At 35.6% G+C, this 19971-nt stretch overlaps 1 protein-coding gene across 3 annotated transcripts in view; it reads left to right on the forward strand.

Annotated features, from left to right (window-relative positions):
- Positions 1–19971, forward strand: part of EIPR1 (EARP complex and GARP complex interacting protein 1) — a 75193-nt gene that overhangs the window by 43027 nt on the left and 12195 nt on the right. For all 3 annotated transcript variants that reach the window (XM_058836106.1, XM_058836107.1, XM_058836108.1), the window contains 4 exons: positions 5052–5151; positions 14449–14585; positions 17416–17583; positions 18813–18980. In XM_058836106.1, the coding sequence (XP_058692089.1) occupies positions 5052–5151; positions 14449–14585; positions 17416–17583; positions 18813–18980 (573 nt within the window). The remainder of the gene's footprint in view (positions 1–5051; positions 5152–14448; positions 14586–17415; positions 17584–18812; positions 18981–19971) is intronic.

The following is a 19971-nucleotide window of genomic DNA, read 5'->3' on the forward strand; positions in this document are numbered from 1 at the left end:
TTCCTGGTATCGGACTCCAGTTTGCTCTCCAAAACCCCATTAAGCATTTATTATTTAGAATATTTATCCCTTAGAGTAGAATTCTTTCCAGCACAGTATTCTGGGATGACTATAGATGTGGCAATGTTGCTGCTGACACTTGCTTGCATAGTAGTTAAAAATTCAGGGTTTTCAAATGTCCTTTGGATATCTATTGAATGAAAAATATTGACCATTGTACATTTGTGATTAAGTGCATATATTTGGTAAAATGTCTCTCATTGTATGAGAATTTTGAGATGAAGTGTAACTTCTGTTCCCTGCAGCAGAATTCAATACACTGTAAAATAATCAGAACTGATTTCATTCAGAAATGTGGCTGTTCTGTAGAGCACTTGGGTAGGGAACAGGAACTGTGGGTTCCAGGTTGTACTTGGTCTGATCTCCTGTCTCTTAGAATTAATGTCCTGGTTATCTGATAGGCAAGAGTCATCTTTAAATTGGAATAATTTTAATGCAAAGAAGGCACAATATTTGAGTTCTTAATATGTGAATTTTTCTAGTGGGCTACATGGAAGCTGCAGGATGGTCTGCTGAGTTACTAAATGCATGGGTATATTTTCCATTTTTCAGTGCATGAGAGTTTTCAGTCTAGCAAAACTTTTCCATTTATAGAAATAAACGGTTGTCATTTCTGTAATTGCAGTTAAGCAGTAGTTAATGCTTGCTTTGTCCATCACTTGTGGCTTAACTGCAGTTCATGTCAATGAAAGTGTTTGCGTGTTGCTTTTTTCCTCCTTAATCTATAATGGAGGACTTTGAATTGTACATTTGTAAAAGCTCAGTTCGTTTATTGATAAAGGTGTTAACTATCTTTGCAGAACAGAAGAAGATAATGGGGTCCTTTCATGTGTGCATTTGAGTGAATATTTTAAATACTCTTATTTTTTTTCTAAGGTAATGTTCTCTGTAGGATTTAATTTTATTCTTTATACCAAAAACTACTAGCTGCAAGCTTAATTGAAGCATCCTGAGTTAGATGATAACAAAGTAGGGTAAAATGCAACATATATAATTGCTTGTCTTCTGTTTATAGATTATTTAAAGAGCAGCCCTGAAGTTGCCACTCAGTTTCTGAGTGGCAACTGAATTTGATGACTGTCTTGTCCATTTATGAAAACTGTAAGTGTCAGCAACTGTTGGTACGCTGAGGGAAATGGTACTGCCTGGTTTATTTTTTTTCCTTTTTAGACATCACCACCTCTGCTAGGCTGAAAACTGTTCTAAATGTAAACTTAAGTTTCTCTGAAATTTGTATCTTGCTTCAAAAGTAACTTTTTCTTTTCACTCACCAATATTTCCTGCCCTCCTCCATAGTATTTCATGTTTAACATTCAGTCCTGAGTACAGAACATAGCTAAACATGTTACAAATGGAGATCTGAGTAACCTCTGCTTAAGCTTACAAAATCTGAATGAATGATCACTTGATCACTACAACCACACCCATAAACTAAAAATGAAATACAGGTAAAATGGGCATCTCACAAGGATTGAGTGAATGTTGGAGAGACCTTTTCATTGCAAGGTATGTCAGCTCGGTTATAATTGGCTCTAATTAGCAGGCTGTATTCAGCTGTAAAAATTCTTTTATCTTGAAGTTCAGTGATGCTAGAAGATAGGAAATTTCTTTCTACCTTTGAAAACATCAAATAAATTGTTTTCCATGTAGCTTTTGCAACTAAAAATTGAGTGATTTGTGTAGGAAAGGTGCAGATATATCAGGCATATAACATATAACAGGCATAAAAAATACTGATCTCTGACTTAAAGGGCTCTTAAAGGGTTAAGTGGTCAAACCAGATTTCACTGTCTGTAATTAAAAATATATCTATGTAGATCAATGCCAAATGCCAGTTATATTTTTAGCAATATGTAAGTAAGATGGTGGACTTAAACAAATGTGATCAGAATCAACTTGAAGATTTCTTAGTTACCTATTCAGCCATGTGATGGTCCTGATATCTTTCAGTATCACTTTGGAAAACCAGATAGTGGAAGCTAAATTGCGATCACATACAGGTTATAGTGCATTAATTTTCATTATCCTGTCTATATCCTAATCCTGTTTTCACAAAATATTTTCATCTATTTGAAGGATCTAATTGATGTATCTGTGCAGCACAACTATATGAAAATCTGAAATACACATTGCAGTGCCAGTTGGTTTCTTTGCGTTGTTATGGGTAAAATGTAGTTGAACATGTAATTGAAACTGCATGTCATCATTTTTGTTATCAAAACTCATTTTCAGTCACTTCTAAGTTTCTTCCAAGTTGTACTATACAACTTTTCAAAACAAACCTTTCAAAAGTTACTAAATAAAAGTTGATAAATAAGATTGGCAATACTACAGACAAAACAGCCAAATTTATAATAAATCATAGAATTTTTCTAGTCCAATGTTCTTGTTAAAAGACATTTAAAAACATGATGGTAGCTTAATGTGCTAAATGTAGTCATTTTGTCCAAATACAAGAAAACTCATTACAAATGGGCTTTTATAGGTAGGTAATTTTCATGGATTGACAACACAGTAAGGATGCAGGTCATGCTTGCAGCAGAAGACAGGTGCAGAAGCTAGTCCTTTCTTTATTCTGCTGTGTTGCTGTAGGGAAGAGTTCAGTGGGTAAGGAGTTAGCCAATGCACCCTTTTAGTTATAGTTCCAGATTTTTCTTTACAAAACAGCAAACAGGTGCAGTCATTTGCCTTGTATATCTGATACTTGTTTTACTAAAAGTGCCTAGTAAAAATGATAAAACTGTTTATACAAGGAGCAAGAGTAATTTGAGAGGAAGGTATCACCTAAGAGTAATTGAGTTTTGTTGTATTAATGGCTTAAAAAAAGATACTCTGTCACTTCTTTCTGTTACCTGCAACTTCCTATTTTTTTTCCTTGTGTTCTATAGCGTAAGATTAGATGAAGGTCAATCACTTGGATCTGTGGCCAGTCAGATTATATCCAGTGTTTTAGGAATATAGGAGTAAAGCAAAATCTCGGATAGAATAGAAGCATGCATAGTGTGCAGTGCAGGCTTAGGAAGGTTGCTAGTGACTGCCTAAGGCTGCATCTATTTGTGCAACCTTCTTTCATCTATCCCTTCTGTTACAATCTGAATTAACACAGAAGGGCAAGGAAAACTAAGTCTCTATGAATAAAATGGATCAAACCCAGAAAGGTGTGAAATATACCCCAAAACTTGATTAAAACCAAATGAGGTTAGATGTTGGTGCCAAAACACTTGATATATTTTATTTAATAGTAAAAGAGGCAAAGAGAGAACAAGAGAAAAGAGAGGACAGACTAGAAAGATAAAAGAAAGAAAGAACTAGGAAGGAAAAAGAAAGAAATAGAAATAAGATGTATGCAGGGGTGGGGGGACAGGGAGAGAGTAACAGGGGTGAGGTAGAAACATATCAGCCTTCCAAGGGTTCCAGTGGTATCTCGTGGCTCCCCTTCATCTGGTCTTCTTGGTGGTGAGGGTCTCCTGCTGCCCACTGCTACCAAAAAGTATAGAATCCAATGGATTAAAAAATGTTTGTAACACTGAGGTGGGAACGGCCACATGCCTTCCCTGGGGGAGGGCAAATTTGACATTGTCCCTTGCAGCACTGTGGATCTGTTACATCATGTTGCAGTGCTCTGGTGCAGGGTTTGGGGACTCCCTTGGGAGGACCTTTGGTGGGGCATGACGCCCCCTTCACCTTTCCCGGGGTGAAGGGGTCCCACAGCTGAATTCCTCAGTACATGGGAGGATGGGCGTTCACTGCCACTCACCAGAGGTGAGTTTTGGGGTTTTTTCACCACACACCCAAAACCTCTCTCCCCTCACCCTTTGGTGCAAGGTTCTGTGAAGGTCTGTTGGAGCCTGGCAGCCTATAGCCCTGGGGATGTGGTCTCCACCCCAAAAATGCTGAGTTTGATCCCTCTGCGAATGTGTTCTTCCCCCCACAGCCCAGACCTGAGTCACTTTATTTTGTCTCCATCAACATGCAGTCCAAGGGCCCATTCAGGGTTTGGGTGGTTTTCTCTGCAGCTTTTATACAGTTTTGCTGTAATAGGCAAAAGTCTTTCATGAAGATGTTTAAGCCGTAAATTATAACATTTCAGTCTTCAACCATCCAATTACTGAATTGATTCACCCAAAATGCAAAACAAACTGGAAAACGTATGTCTAGTCATGGACTTCTGATAAACTTCAAGCCGTGGGGCTTCAAATAGGTACTGAAGATGAAAACAGTGTATCAAATGCTCTTAGCTGAATTTTCACTCTTAAAATTGAAAGAAGTTTCTCCATTAACGTGTTGATACTAAAGTTGTGATCTATACCTTCAGGTCTGTTGTTGCTGTAAGATTATTGGGAGGTTGCAAAACTTGGTTACAAAGGTGTTACAAAATTACAGAAATAGAAGCCTATTCTTGTAAAATGACAAGTATTCTTTCAACCTTACTGTAACCTGAAGCAAGTTTATTAAGATTAGAGTGCATGTACTTAGCTGAGCTACCCATACTGACTGGCTTAAATATGCTGCTTTTCATAGGCAGAATAAGAGAGGAGGACTGATTTCTTGTATTCCTGCCTGTATTTCATAAAGTGAATCACAGGTTAAAAGCATATGCTTATTAAATCATGATGACAGCTGCAGAATTGGAAAAAGTTTGCATCAAAACTAATACTTATGATTTTTGGTGCACCTTCAAAAAGGATGCATAACACTCCATATGAACAACTCGGAGGTTTCGAACTTAAACCTTCTAAAATTAGTGTACATCAAGATCTCTGGTTGTGTTTCTGTGTGTGTATGCAGAATGACTGCTACAAATTGCTAGTTTATGGCAGATTTTGGACTTAAAATATGTGATGGATTTCATCTAGAGGAAACCAGAAGGAATATGGTTTAACATGTTTTGATATAGACCAGATCCACAGAATTAAAATGCCTTTCTAGTTCAAATTCTGATGGATTTTAATGCTGGGTTATTTTATTTTGTTTTTCTCTTTGTTTTACAGTGTTATGTGGGAACCGATGGGAGATGGTAAAAAGATTATTTCACTGGCTGATAATAACATATTACTGTGGGATTTGCAGGAAAGTTCAGCCAAAGCTGTGGTAAGAAATTTTCTTTTAACAAAACACATTATACTTGAATATAGTGCAAACAGCAATGTTCCCTAGCCTAGAATTTGCTAATCTTTTAACTATTCCTTCAGAAGTATCTTGTTGCCTATAAGGTAGGTGGGGGAAATGAATAGTCTACCACTGCCTTAAATAAGAGTGGTTAAAAGTAGTATTTTGGTATCTGTTGCTAGTGGGTAAATGTTTTCTTTGTTCTAGAGTTCCCTTTACTGTCCTACTGCTTTTATAGCCAGTAATCTACAAAAAAACAGCGCTGATTTGCTGAATGTCTACAAGTGGAAAAACTGATGATCAGTAAAGCCAAAGGTTACTGAATTCAGATGATGGTGTAGTAACTCATGTTGGTTAATACCATGCAGCCCTTTATTTAATTTACCACTCTTGATTATAGGAGCATAATATAAGTTTCTCTATTTACTATGTTCTCCTTTGAATTCTCAATGTTAGTTTAATTTACTAATGTACAGTTTACTCAGATAATTTCACTTGTTTTTTCATAAAAACATCTTATTCAGGAACATATATAAAGAAGTGTCATTGGCATAGATTTTTGTCTGTTTATGCCATATCATAGAATATATTTAGAAAACTTTGAATGATTCTGTATAATCATTTAGCTAAGTGTCTGTGCTTATAAATGGACACTTGTTATGTCAAGGACAGTACTACTCAATTGATCTTTTGTCACTTTTAGCTCCTCAGGTCAAGGTTAATTTTTTTTTCCTGGATGCTACAGAATCAGTTTTTTCAACTTAGTTGAGACACTGTTCCATAAACTCTGTTGGTACCATTTGACAGTGTGCAAATAGATGATGTCTTGAGTTATTAGTGTTTTGCTAGATTTCACATAGTAACAATATAATATTATATAGTTTAATACTTTATGTTTATAATTAAGCCCTTTGAGTTCCTTCTCCAGATGAGAAACTTTAGCTTTTTATTTTTCACCTGCAACTTCAATTGGTGTTATGTTGCCTTCCAAGGCTCCAAATTAGTGTTTGTTTTTATCAAATTGATGTTGAGAGTTTCTGACAGCTTGCCTCCAGGTGATTGTCTGCGGCATTGTGTCCCCTGGATTTGCATTACACCTGTATTAGTCAGTATTTCTTTCCTAATGTCTGCATAATACACAAACCTTTCTGCAATATTGAAAAACTGCTTTGGGGTTGGTACTGCTTCCGTGCTATAGGTCCTCCTGTCTCTTTGAAGTACTGAGACTGCTAGGCAAGTAACTTAACATCTTCTCTTTCTCCTACTTTCACTCTTTGTGCAGTTCTATCCTCACTTGCTGAAATTCTTTTGAATGTTAATTAGTATCTTCAACCACTTTCTCAGATTTTTTCTTAATCCCAGCCTCTCTGAAATGTCCCTCCCCATGCAGGGGATTGGCATTAAATGATCTTTAAGGTCACTTCAAATCCAAACTGTTCTATGGTTCTATGATTTCCTTTGGGATGCTGTCTGGTATATTATCTGTGTTTCTCTGTGTGGAAATCTTGTAATGAATGCCAAATTTTATGGGTATTTTATGCCCCATTTTATACTGCTTGGGAATTATTTACTGGAATTTTGTATGTTGTATTTTCTTGACACTATTTCTTTTCTGAAAGCTAAACTCCCACTCTGTCACACAAATGTTTGTGCAGATAACTATGATTTCCATTTTCTTTTCCTTCCATTGCTAGAATTATGATCTCTGTAATTTTTGAGAGGTATAGACTCTACCAAATTTTCTAATTTCAGCCTGATTTGGGGAATCAGTATTTTTGCCCTCAAAGCAACATTCAGCTTGCAGATCCTTTCAGTATTTCAAGTAGAATTCCTTATGTAGAATATTTTTTTATTGATACTTCTAAAATATGCTTGTACTGCATCAGATGCTAATGGCATGAAAGAACTCTAGAAGGCAAAGTTGGCAATAAAGAAATTAAGGGGATTTCACCTGTGACATTTGTTACATGCTTTTATTTTTTATAGAAGGAAATGAATAAAGCCTAATGTGAAATTCTGTATTAAAGAAACTGCTGCACCTAATGAAGTAGATATATCAACCCTTGACTGATATCTTCAGATAGGAGCATTTAAAAATGTTTGTTAAAAACCTTTGTTTGCAGAAGTTAAGAATGTTCAGATTTTACAATTGGACTCTCAGGAGGCTTGATATAGAATTTGACTGATCCTCTATATTTCCATCTAAAATAATGCAGTATCTCATGTGATTGCACGATAAACAAGAATTATTTGGAAGTAAAACTTTACCTGAAAATAACTGTTTAGCATAATCAGTCTTCTGCTCCAGCAGTTTTTTGTTCTTAGATGATACTTACTTAAATACCAAGTTATACACTGCTTTTAAAGTGAAATTTGATAAAGTTCTCTGAAAACTGACACTCAGAGGACGTATTTCCATGCACTAAAATCTTGAGCCCAGTGAATAATTTCTGAAATTCTTGAAATTTTAGAATACTGAATTTTTGTCTGCAGCAAATTTGTCTTAAACATGTCTTTGGATCCTGAGCTAGCGGGACTTCAGCTGAACAAGTCTGAGGAAAGCATAAGCATCTCTTTAAGAGGCCTGCTATAGACTTTCTAGTAATGAAAATTATGACAAGCTGAAGTGCACTATCATAGGCTTTTTCAGGACTAGAAGTAACTGGTGGATTTCTGAAATCTTTGAAAATTGCTTCCTAACTAGGAGATTAACTCCCTGTTAAACTCTATATGTGGCTGAAAAATAATAACTTCTATTCTGTAGAAATTTTATGTTTGCAAAAAAAATATGTAGGGCTGACAGTTAAAAAGAGCAATAAAGAAAAACAAGCAATGTTTTGTTATACAGTTGGCTTTCTCTTTATAAAAACAAACAAATGAGTAAAACCCTCCTCCATAAATCAACACTACCCCAACTTTTGCTGCTGTAGTATTTAGAATGCGAGAGAAATCTGTGAGAACAGGTTGGTTATAAAACAGATAGCATTAGTAGGGGCAAGCAGTAAATATATTTTCGATTTGGTTATCACCATGTACAAGGAGTGTTTGTAGGCTAATGAGCTGTTGGTGAAACAGTGATTTCTTTCTGTGAATATCCTGTTTATAAGGGATTGTTGCATGCATAATATATCATAATTCTAAAAAGCACATGATTTGTATTTTAATGTTTTTTGATCTGAATGTAAAGAGAGATTTTCATGAGATATTAATAAAATGAAGGGGTTTTTTGCCTAGAAAACAGATATAGTGCAGTCTAAAGGAAAGAAATCAGGTCTTGCTGCATTTAAAAAAGGCCATGTTAAGGCAAATAAAAAAAGCCCACATTTCCTTTATATGCAGATACACAGAGGTTATGTAAATGACAAGAAAAATTGTCTTTATTGTTCATTAAGATGAAAGGTTGTCCATTTTTGGAATCTCTTAGCCACCTGATGCCTTATCACCTAACATGGTGTTTGGTTCAAGCAGGCAGTGACTAAGCAGGACATATTGGTGTTGAGGAAATGTCCCTGATTGACCATCCAGGAGTCACTCTGGCAGTTCCATCCCCGTGATCAGAGAGTTTGGGCAGCTCCAGTGGGCTGAAGGTCCCCTCTTGACTCCCTGTGTGCCCCACCCTCACACATACCAGGTTTCCCATAGCAGTGTCTCAGTCCTTGTGATCCTTTAAGTCACTTTATCACGGTGCAACAGCAAAACAACATCCTGGGCTGGTGCCTCCCATGAGGGACTCTGAATAAAGAAAATCCTGGAGTTTTTTACCCTCCCAGTCTATGAAGCAAAAGTTCAGGGTCTTCCTTCTCTGTCCTCTGCTCCTGCTGTGTCTCTGAGTGTTCAGTCAACTAACTGGTGACACAGGTCCCCGTGCCTTTTGTTGAGCAAATGGTCAGTGCTTCTTCCCAGCCTCTTACCTCAGTTCTCTCCACTATCTAGAGCTCAATCTGCAGTTGTCACTGGAGTTGCAATCTGAGCTACCTCCACTGAATGCTTTCCTCAGTACTAGAAAACTTATATATTCTGTAGAGATTCCTAAGCGGAGAACGTCCTTATAAAATATACATGTTGCTATAGACTTATAATTAAAATAACAATGTAGTTCTGAGTGTATATGTGTTATAACTGATTAAATCAAGAGCCTAGGATTAAAATAATAGAAATGTCACTGTGTTTGAATTGCTTTTTCTTTTTGTAAAAAATACATGATGATGTTCAAGTTGAATAATATCAGCATCATTAACTAAAAGTAAGATCAGGTCTGCTGTATCTGTATCAGGTAATAGAGGTAAGGAGGTACTCATTACACTGGTGCAGCACTGATCTTCCTGTTTTTACAACACATTTCAATTGCTTCATTTTTATTGTATAGGTACACATTATAGGCCATTTTAATGGCAAGACATAAACCAAATGCTTCTCTTTATGGATCTTTCATGTTTAGATAAGTTGGTCTAAAATTCAGGTATAATACAGATGAAAAACTGAAAATATGTGTCTTCAAAATTTTGTACCTGCCAAACTTTCTGCTTTTGTACAATGATCAGAACTTCAGTCCCATTTGCTTCCTTTTCTGGATCTGCCCATGATTTATAAATCACAGTGTTTCATTAAAATTAGCCTGAAGAATTTTAGAGTTCCCAATACATTCAGAGCTTCTTGGTAATAAAATTATTGGTGTGTTCATTCTCTGAATTATCTAGTCATCTTAGGATAAGAAACATTTGCTAACTGTAATTTACTGTACAGTTCAGTGGGTTCACTTTGGTTTTGGTTTGGGATTTTTTTTTTTATTTTCTTTCAATGTTTTTTTTGCTAACTTGTTTCTTCCTTACAGTATTCAATTTGCCTGTATTTACATTAAGACAAGCTTCTCCTGTCATTTTGATCACTCCCCTTATTATTGTTTTGAGGACATTACTTTCTGGGGTGAAACTAATCTTATGCTCACTGCATCATTACCTTTTGCAATTAAATTAGCTATTCTTTGCCATTTATAATCATTAGCTGAACCCAAGAGAAGCCCAGACAATCCACAAGGTGTGGATGGAGTCTGCTGAGAAGACGACAGTTAGTATTTCTGTGTACAGATTTGAGGTCAGATGTCAACAAATTGCTAGAGCTCTTCCTTGGGTAAATACAGTATATTTGGTGAGTGGTGTGCGACAGAATGAAGTAGAGATGTTAAAATCTAGATATTTTTCTGGTTTTCAAATGTTTTCACAAAGGGGATAAATGGGTTGTGGTTTTGATAATTTTAATCCAAACTATTATAACTATATTCCTTTTAGATTTCTTGTCCCATCTGCATTGGCAGTGGCATTCCAGGCAAGGTGGAATATATTCTAGGGAAGATTTCACAGGCTATCTGGATAAAAGTGATGTATCCAAATACAAAGGATGTTAGGAATAAGCATGAGATCCTTTCTTGGCAAGATAGCTGCTGTTTCTCAAGGCAGGAGATAGCATGTGGAATTTAGTGGAGAATTTTTTAGTGGTCCATTATTACTGAAACTAGAATAAACATGGATTAACTATAGGAGGGCAAAAAACTGTCCGAGGAAAAATAAAAGGGAAATTAGTGGATCAGAATGAGAATAGAAACCAGCTGATGGACTTGGAATCAATTTTATTCAATGATCTCCTTAATGATAGAAGTAGGAATGAAATAATGAAAATTATTGCTGGTAGAACTTGGAATGCATCATCAGCATATAGGGATAACATTATATTTCAGAGGATGAACTTGATGTTTAGCTTAATTGTTGTAGTATAAAGCAGAAAACTTGTTTAAGAAATAAAAATATTTTCTTACTGTAGTGTAGAAACTCAACACTTAAAAATATGTGAGTTCTGTTACTTAGCTATTCTGAGAATAGCTCTGAGCTGCCAATATGATGAGGCTATTTGAAAACACAAATAGTTTTAAGATGGTTTGGACATCAAGAATGGTTATGAAAGGACACATGGTATGGTTTCCTGCAGTTGGAGGAATTGAACTCAATTTACAATCCTCATCAACCTTTCTGTTTCTGTCAATAACAAGTCAGAAAAACACTCATGCCTTTTAATGTCAATCTGAAAAGTGCTTGCGTTTGTCTACTTAGTGTAGCCATTAACATATCTTTCTTCCAAGTACTTTCCTATTTTGTTCTTAGTCACATAGCTCTTTCCTTTGGAAGAAAGCAGAAACAGTTGGTTTACTGTCTCCATGCTGCTTGTGGTTTTCCTAGATAATTTCTGTACCCTTTTACATTTAATATATGTTGGGTTTTGGTTTGTTTTGAAGGATACTGTCTCCTTTCCTCTTTCCAAGTCAGTCCTTATGTAATCAAATTTTGAAGCAGGAAAATCAACCTCAGTCCTTGATATTTTGACAAAAGGAAGTTGGAGTAAATGATACTTTCATTTGAATACATAGAAATCAGTCCTAAATCCAGGATATTCTAGGACAGTTTTTTTCCTATTTTGGTACTCTGTTTTTGTAAAACCCCTTCCTTCATTGAGGATAACATAAACAGTTCTATTCTGATCATGTTACGTTGTATAATTTTTTTAGAAGATTTTTTTCTTATTTCAAAGTTCTTGTGCAACTGTAGTATAATATCATGCTGCCCTTCTATTTTTTTGTTCTTGTGTCACCAGATTTAGACATTGTTCCAGCTAAGCATTTAGGAATAGTGTAAAATCCATCCATACTCTGGGAACCATTTTACACTTTTCAGGATTTCATTTTCTCCAGATTTCTTTTCTGAAATCACTGTCATCCTTGTGCATTGCAAGAGTAATTCCTAATTTTGTTGTCTAAAAGTAGACATTCTTTTTTTCCTTAATGTAAGTCATATTTTTGTGTTTATAAAATAATATCATGAATTGTTTACTTTCTGTATCCAGTGAGGTCCTCACACCTGCATGTCTTCATTATCTGGACAGCACAGATTCTAGTCTTCATGTAGGAATAATGTTTAAAATACACCTATGTCATGTTTTCATTCCCTTTTGTAGTTAGCTTTTCTGCATTTAAGGAAATGGAGGAAAGAGTTGAAGTTGTCCATATATTCAAGTATGAATTAAAATTATAGCTAAGGTGTTTTTGTACCTGCATTTGTGATTCTGAACTGCAAACTTTGTTTCCTTTATTTCTTGGATTTCCAGGAAGGAAACTTTTAGACTTCCTTCTGTTACATAAAGATTCCTTCTTATGTATGAAAACTTCTCTTATCTCCAGATAGTCCTTTAAATCCTTGCAGTTGCTTTCAGGTTCACAGATGACATGGAAAAGACAGTTGATTAGCGGGTTGTTTGTATATATAGCTGGACATCTGTATAAGGAAAGATGTCATTTAATTTACTTATGAATTGCTTGTGAAGGCAAGGAAGAGTTGGCCCATCTACCATGTATGTGAATTTTTTCATATGTTAAGAAATATCACTGTATGTATGTATGTGCTGGCCTCAACCTAAACTTTTGACTGCAATGAAAAAAAATTTCATCTTTTTATAGTAGCTTACATTATAAAAGTTAAAATGAGAAGACTTAAACATATATGTATATATGTCTTGAATGCTGGAGAAAGTATTGTCTACTGCTGACAAAGACCTTCTGCTCTGAGTCATATTTTGAATATTTGATGCTTTCCATCTCAAGAGATACTTTTTTAAATACCTGAGAAAATACACTCTCTTTGTTGGATCTATCTTACTGTCAGTGTTAATATTTGCTTCCCTCCCCCCAGTCTAAGATTTGGATGGCCAAGCCTGCTTACTAAAGAAACTTACTTTAATTTTTGAAATTACCTACACAAGCTATGAATATTCTGTTGTGCCTGGAATCTAGTGTCAAAAAATAAAAAATTAATTTTATTATATGGTGTCTAGTGTCCTGTGCAGTGGTTTTTGTTTCTATTAATAACCTGTGAGTTGTAGAAAGGCTTTCAGACAGTATTTGTTATAGAGGAGGAAAGATGTTAGAGGAGTAGATTTGGCCACAGTGTTAAATTATTCATTAACACATGAATGCCGGGAATTTCATATTCTTTAAAAGAAAATTCTAGTTGCAGTTTCTAGATTGTTAATCATAATGCTAAAGAAAGATTATATTCTTGGTGGAGTTGTAGTAATAAAAATTTAGCAAAATATATTCAAGAACATGTATATAATATGCAAATATATTTAAGCAGTTTAGTATTGACAGCATATTTTTGTGTTGATGTCAGTTAAAGTTTATGTAAACAGTTTGGGTTTGGGTTTTTTTAGGTTTTAGCCTTTTTCATCTGCCAAAGCATAATATTTGTGCTGAGAAATCTACTGTTAAGTAGAATATTGATGTTGCACTAGGACCCAACAGGATCTAGTGAAGTAATCTGCTTTTGTGAAATACCTCATAATGAAACATTTAGAAATATGAAAGTTGCACGAAAGAGCCAAATAAGTCTGCTGTTTGTGTAGCTGCTTGAAATTTTTGTAAATTTCATATCTGATTAAATGCAAATATTTTGATTTTCCTCTTCGTCTTTAGGTATGAAACAGTTTCAGTAAGTGATTGGAAGTAAAAGTAATTTGCAGTGACGGCAGCTTTGATTTCCCCCATGTTCACATGGAATTGGGGGATAACTTGCTCTACAACTATAAAGAGAAAGTTGATTACTTTAGACATTCTTTTCATTAACTGTGGAGATACAGAGCTGCTTGTTCCATGACATGCAGCCTGTTTTAGGAATTGAAACCTTTCTGTCTCAGAGATTGTAGATTTGTAATTGGTGTGTACTGTTATTTTAACAGGTGTGTGTGTGATGACATGGGCATTATTAAAGAAATAATGATTTCTTTATTTTTAAAAGGTGCTATACATTTATCAAAGAGTCTTTGACACCATAATTCTGTTACTACAGATAAAATTTGGCATTTTGACATGGAAAAAATATTGTAAGACTGTTAATGAAGCTAAATGCGTGTGTGTGTGGCAGCTACAGATCTGTGCAGTGTGCCCTTGTTGTCTATCTACTGTTTCAACAATGATCTGAAACTGATTAATTTATAGAATAGTACAATACTTCTAATATTTTGGCATACATTATACTGCATAAGTCTTTAAAAAAATAGTGATAGAAAATCAGCTCTAGCTTTTATTTGTTGCTTCTTTACTTTTTTTTTCTTCAGTCTTCAGATTTTGCAAGTCCCTTGCACTTGGAGCAATAGGCTATTGAGCAGCTTTGTCTTCATTGCAACTAATTTCGTTTTAGTGTAACATTTAGAAACATTGCCAGCTTTGTTTCATTATTTTAGCTCTCTAGTTCCGCAGCCTTGGAAGGGAAAGGACAATTAAAATTTACCTCAGGAAGATGGAGTCCACACCACAATTGTACCCAGATTGCCACAGCCAACGATACCAATGTCCGAGGGTGGGATACACGGAGCATGAGGTAATAAGAGCCTGCAGTCGTGTTCTCTAGAAAACACAATCTCCTTTGGAGGTAGATTTAATTAATTTATCTAGCATAATTTTTTTGTTTTAAATGGTACGTGGCAAACCTGTAGTTTATAAAAGGAATATAAAGGCTTGCACAGCTGATGCAGTTACAATCTACCGAGGAGTTTTCTCTGATATTCCCCGTCAGCTTCAATTCTAGCTTGTGTCTTGAGTTTTATTGAACTATGTACTAGTCTCACAAGGATTTGTTCAATACATAGAGATTACCTGACTAAAGCTGTTTCGTAATTCAACCTGAAAATGGTTTAACAACAATCCTGACTATGCTATGAACTGTCTTCATATCATTTAAAGGTGACTTTACTTTTTGAAGGTAATTCACAAGTTAGGTTCGCTCTTCACTTCCGATTTTAATGAAGTGTTCTATACCATATTAAAGATTGTAGCATACTAGTTATAAGAAATCACTGAATCAAAATCATAACCAAATAAAAGCTTTGAATATACCTAATCAGGCATTTCTCCCCTTGGTTAGTTGTGATTTTGATAAGCAAAGGAGTGATGTTGTGCGTATCTGTTGCCATGACTACTAAAGTCTCTTCAAGCTTTTTTAAAAGTACACTTTATCCCCTTAGCACACAGTAATTTATCACTAAACCAAGAAGACTGATGTCTTGCAATAACTTTTGTTGCTTTAAAGGGCGATGACTTTAAATTTAGTTCAGTGGTTCCTGCCAGCTCAGAGTTGTTGCAGTAAATCCCTTGTTTGCTAGACTTGTGTGGTTTTGCCAAGAAGATTTATTTAATGATGGGAAGTTAAAAATACGGTAATTATAAGTCACTTCCTGTATGCTTATCATCATGTTTGAAAATTCTGTTCTTTGCCTTGTAAAATGATGTACTCAAAAAGTACATGCAATAGTAGTCTCATCTTCAGTTACACTGTAATATATCTATTATGTGAATATTTCATAATAATTATGCTAGAAGTAGGAGTTTAAATTCAGGGCAGTATAAGAAGCATAAAATGAGGAGGGAGGGAGGAAACAAGGGCAGAAAACTGTTCTTCCAGCAAAGTGAAGAAAAATACTAGAAGTAGCTAGAATAGCTGCTCCTGCAGTGTGGTTATGATAGCTGCAGGATAGAGGGAGAACACTCTCTTGGACACAGCAAACAAAGATGGGGAGAAGAAAAAAAAAGATTGGCAGGAAGAGTCCTAGACTAGACTAAGAAGCAGTCTTAATCAGAGAAGAGCTTGTGGCGCAGAGAAGACAGACACTAGGCTGATTGGATGTAGAGAGAGAACATTATCAGGAAAACTCAGACTCCAAGGCTAAATTCTAAATAATATGTAAGAAGAATAATATGAGAAAGCGGAGCCAATAACTGGAGAAAATGGTTCATGTGGTCTGGCATTAATCTTATGATGTAAGTGGGAAATTCAGTGTATGTATTATTGCTGTAGGTAGGGTTAAAAGTGACGAAAAGAATATTCATATTTGGAGAGAAAAGTCGAATAATAGTTAAGTTGGGATAAAGTCTTTCACGGTGAGTAGTCCTGAATATACAATGGACAGAATTATTTTTAAGCCCTTACACACATCTCTAAGCTGTGCAAGAAAAAAGTGAAAGGTGCAGTGAAGGAGGAAAGAAGTGTTTTACTGCAGCAAGCATGCTTGACTTAAAATTTTTGCCATATACATATTCTAAGAAAATAAGTGGAAGCTTGAATTCCACTCCTAGAATACCTGGTAGGAAGGCATACCTGAATGATATCCTTAGCCTCTCAAACTCTGAGAAGAGTGTTGATGCTAGATATCTTAGTAATTTCACTGGTGAGTGCCAGAGCTGTCAGGATAGGGCTTAGTACAGGCCTGGTATACTTTGAATCTCTCCTTCTGGAACTATTCTGCTTTGTATTAGTAATTAGGTATTAACAGCAAGAGACGATCTGATCATGACAGAACACCATAAGAATATGTAGTTTTCCCAAGAATTAGGAAGTTTTGGTCAATGTGTTTACTGAAGAGAAACATTATTTGTTTAAAGAAACAAAAAGCTCATTAAGTGTTCAAAAGTTCTAGTGAAGGTTGTAGGAGACAGTCAAGTCTAAGCAGAACTTCAGAAGATATATTGGTGGCTTGGAGAAAACTGGTAATAGCTGAAACAGAAAAAAACAGACAGCCCCCAAGTTTAAGAGGCAAGGTAGAGAAACAAACTGATGGCATATGATGTTTTGAATAGCTATGCTAGGTTGTTAGCAGTACTACAGATGTTTTCTAAAGTGGTCCAGATGGATGAGGTTGCATCTGGCTGAGCAATTTAAGGGCCACAGGTGAATTAGTGATAAATGCAAGAGCTCAAGAAGGTAAATTCAATACAGAGCAGTAATAAAAAGCTGTCATTGATATCTGTTTCAACATTTGCATTTCAGCTTTTCCTACAGGGAGAAGTACATGTCATAAATAGGGTATGAGGATAACTACTTAGGGGTGAAGAAGTTCTTATCTGAAACTGTTGTGGTTTAGTAGCAGATATTTATAAGAGTTGTAGAGCTGTGCTAGAATCATCTGGAACTACTGTTTCCTTTTAACTCCAGATGATCCTAATAGAAACAAACACAGAAGGAACAAAGCTTCAGAGCAAGCTGAGAAATCTATACAAGTCACTTGCTAACAAATGGGAATTCCCTAAACTCTGCACTAGCAATGGGAACTCTAGGTCTGTGGGTGCTAAGGGGATTATGCAAGTTTCCAGGGAAACAGATAGGCAGAGTGCAGTCAGCTTTTTATAGACCACTTAATTTTTTTAATGTTTTACAGGCAGATATATTGTATAGAAAATGCACATGGACAGCTGGTACGAGACCTGGACTTTAATCCCAACAAACAGTACTACCTGGCTAGCTGTGGAGATGACTGCAAGGTGAAATTCTGGGACACGAGAAATGTCACTGAACCAGTGAAGACACTAGAGGAGCATTCCCACTGGTAGAACAAATTATCTGCATGCTGTTTTGTGGGTGGATGGCGTATATCATTTATTCAGCTAATTATTTTACCGTTTAGGAACAATGCAAACTATGTTTGTGCTATTGTGCATAATAATTTTTTTGCACAGAGGAAAAGTTTCAGCATGTCAATGTTCATTGTGTGATTGTAAATTAAGAGTTTAGACAACATTAGTCTAATTGGCAAGAAACTGTTAACATTGTTAGGAGATAGGGTACACCTTTGAGAAGCACAGAACTTGGCCTGTGGGGCCCAGCTGGGACACAGGTGTACCTTCCCAAATGGAGCCTGATGTGCCACACCTGATGTGCAGTAATAAAGCAACTGCCATCCATCCTTTTGTTGTCAAATGGTTGAAATGTTCAGTAATGCAGCTCCACTTTTTTTATGTTCTTCACAGTCCTTAAGTCAGAATATGCAAGTGAATCTTTTTATTCTCTGAGATAACATTTAGAGCCTGTATCTACTGCACTGGTCTGTGGCTGGAGTAAGGAGAGAATCTTGCCTGATGTCTGCAAATTTACATGCTTACAAAAAGATGGATTATTCATATTTTATAAAATTTGGGTTGGAGTAATTCTTGCAAAATAAATCCAGACCCTAATGCTGCTTTAAGGGAAATGAAAATGGGAATTAACAGAAGCATCATTTATACTTTTTTTCTTCAGAATATTCAAAGAAAAAGAATAAAACAAGAACCATAAGATGTTTGGTATTAACTTCATATGTAAAATGTAAAAATTGAAGAGAAATATAGTCCTACATTTGTTTTAGGAACTATTTTAAACTTTACTGTAAGAACATTGTGAGGTTTTTGTTTAAAAGGCTTATTTTTTTAATACATATTTTGCTTTGGGGAAATTTTTTGTATTTAGGACTTGAGTATTTATATGGCTTATTCAACAACGAATTGGAATGTACCTTGAAGGAATACCATTGAACGGTGTGATTTGTTTTTGGTGTTGTTTTGGTTTTTTGCAATTTACTTATTGAATTTTTAAGACACCTCATAGAAAATAGATGACATAGAAGCATAATAGTCAAATGAGGATGGCAAAAAAAGTCTTTGGAATGAAGTGTGTTACTTTAATGCATATTTAAAACATTGGAAAGATGAATTTTTACTGCTGCTTTTAAAAACAAAGTTTAACAGTGAGGTGCTACCTGCCATGAATAGTCTCTTGTTCTCTCTGCTTTAACTTTTTTAGGGTCTGGAATGTCAGATACAATCATTCTCATGATCAGCTGATCCTTACAGGAAGCAGTGATAGCAGAGTTATTCTGTCTAATATGGTATCAATTTCTTCTGAACCATTTGGCCATATGGTAGATGATGATGAACTCAGTGACCAAGAGGACCAACATCAAGAAGAGAAGTATGACGTTTCCTGAGTTTTATGTAGATGCTTATAATTTGTCATTTCATTGTAATGGTTTACATGCTATTTTTTTGCTGACTAGGATTTTTGTATACAGGCCTATCAGGTAAGTAGTTAAAATTCCCACTTTGCTCTTCTTTATTTAGTCTTGGGTGGAATACACTCTTTAAATCTGATTGGCATGGTCACTCCACGTTCACTGGTAGGAAGGGAATGGTGATGCTGAGGATGAGTCCTAAAGTCCACTGGGTTGGTGAAAAGATTCATTTTAAGGGAGCTTTGGTTCAAGTCAAGCATGTAGAATAATCTGGGTTAACTGAGAATTTGAAAATATGCTTTTGTATTTTCTGTATGTGTGTTAGGACCTGTAGGAAATGTTACCAGTGTAATGATGAGCTCCTGCACGGGCAGAAGAAAATAAGTATAAACACATTATTTTTAAAAAAATTTGCTCATAATATCTCTGACTGCTCTGGAACCCAGTCACTCATGAGACCTAGATCAAGAAAACCGGAAGCTTGGTTTCAACACTCTTGGTAGAGAATAGTACATGCTATTGGCAAAGGTTTGTAAACCCATCCATTTGGTTTTTGTGGAATCACATATTTTCCTTGTGAATTTTGGAGGGATGGGTTTAGTAAAGAATTAACTGAAATACTAAAATAATTTTATACTCAATTTTAGGTGTTTTCAACCTTTTCATTGTGCAGTATATGATGCTTATTTTCCTTTTTACATGCCTTTGCAAGTGTATATATGTGTATATAAGGAGTTCTGTAGATTGAGATTGTGGATCGAGGGCTGAGGCTTTCTAATTTTGTGAGCTTTGATGGTGATCTTCAACAAACTCTTCCTTTACAAAGTGAATCACAGAATTACAGAAAGAATTAGATTGGAAAAGACCTCTGAGATCAGAATCCAACCTATGACTGAACATCACTGTGTCAACTAGACTCTGGTAATGACTGCCACCCTCAGTCTTTCCTTG

Source organism: Poecile atricapillus, chromosome 3 (assembly GCF_030490865.1).
Source record: "Poecile atricapillus isolate bPoeAtr1 chromosome 3, bPoeAtr1.hap1, whole genome shotgun sequence".
NCBI lineage: Eukaryota > Metazoa > Chordata > Aves > Passeriformes > Paridae > Poecile > Poecile atricapillus.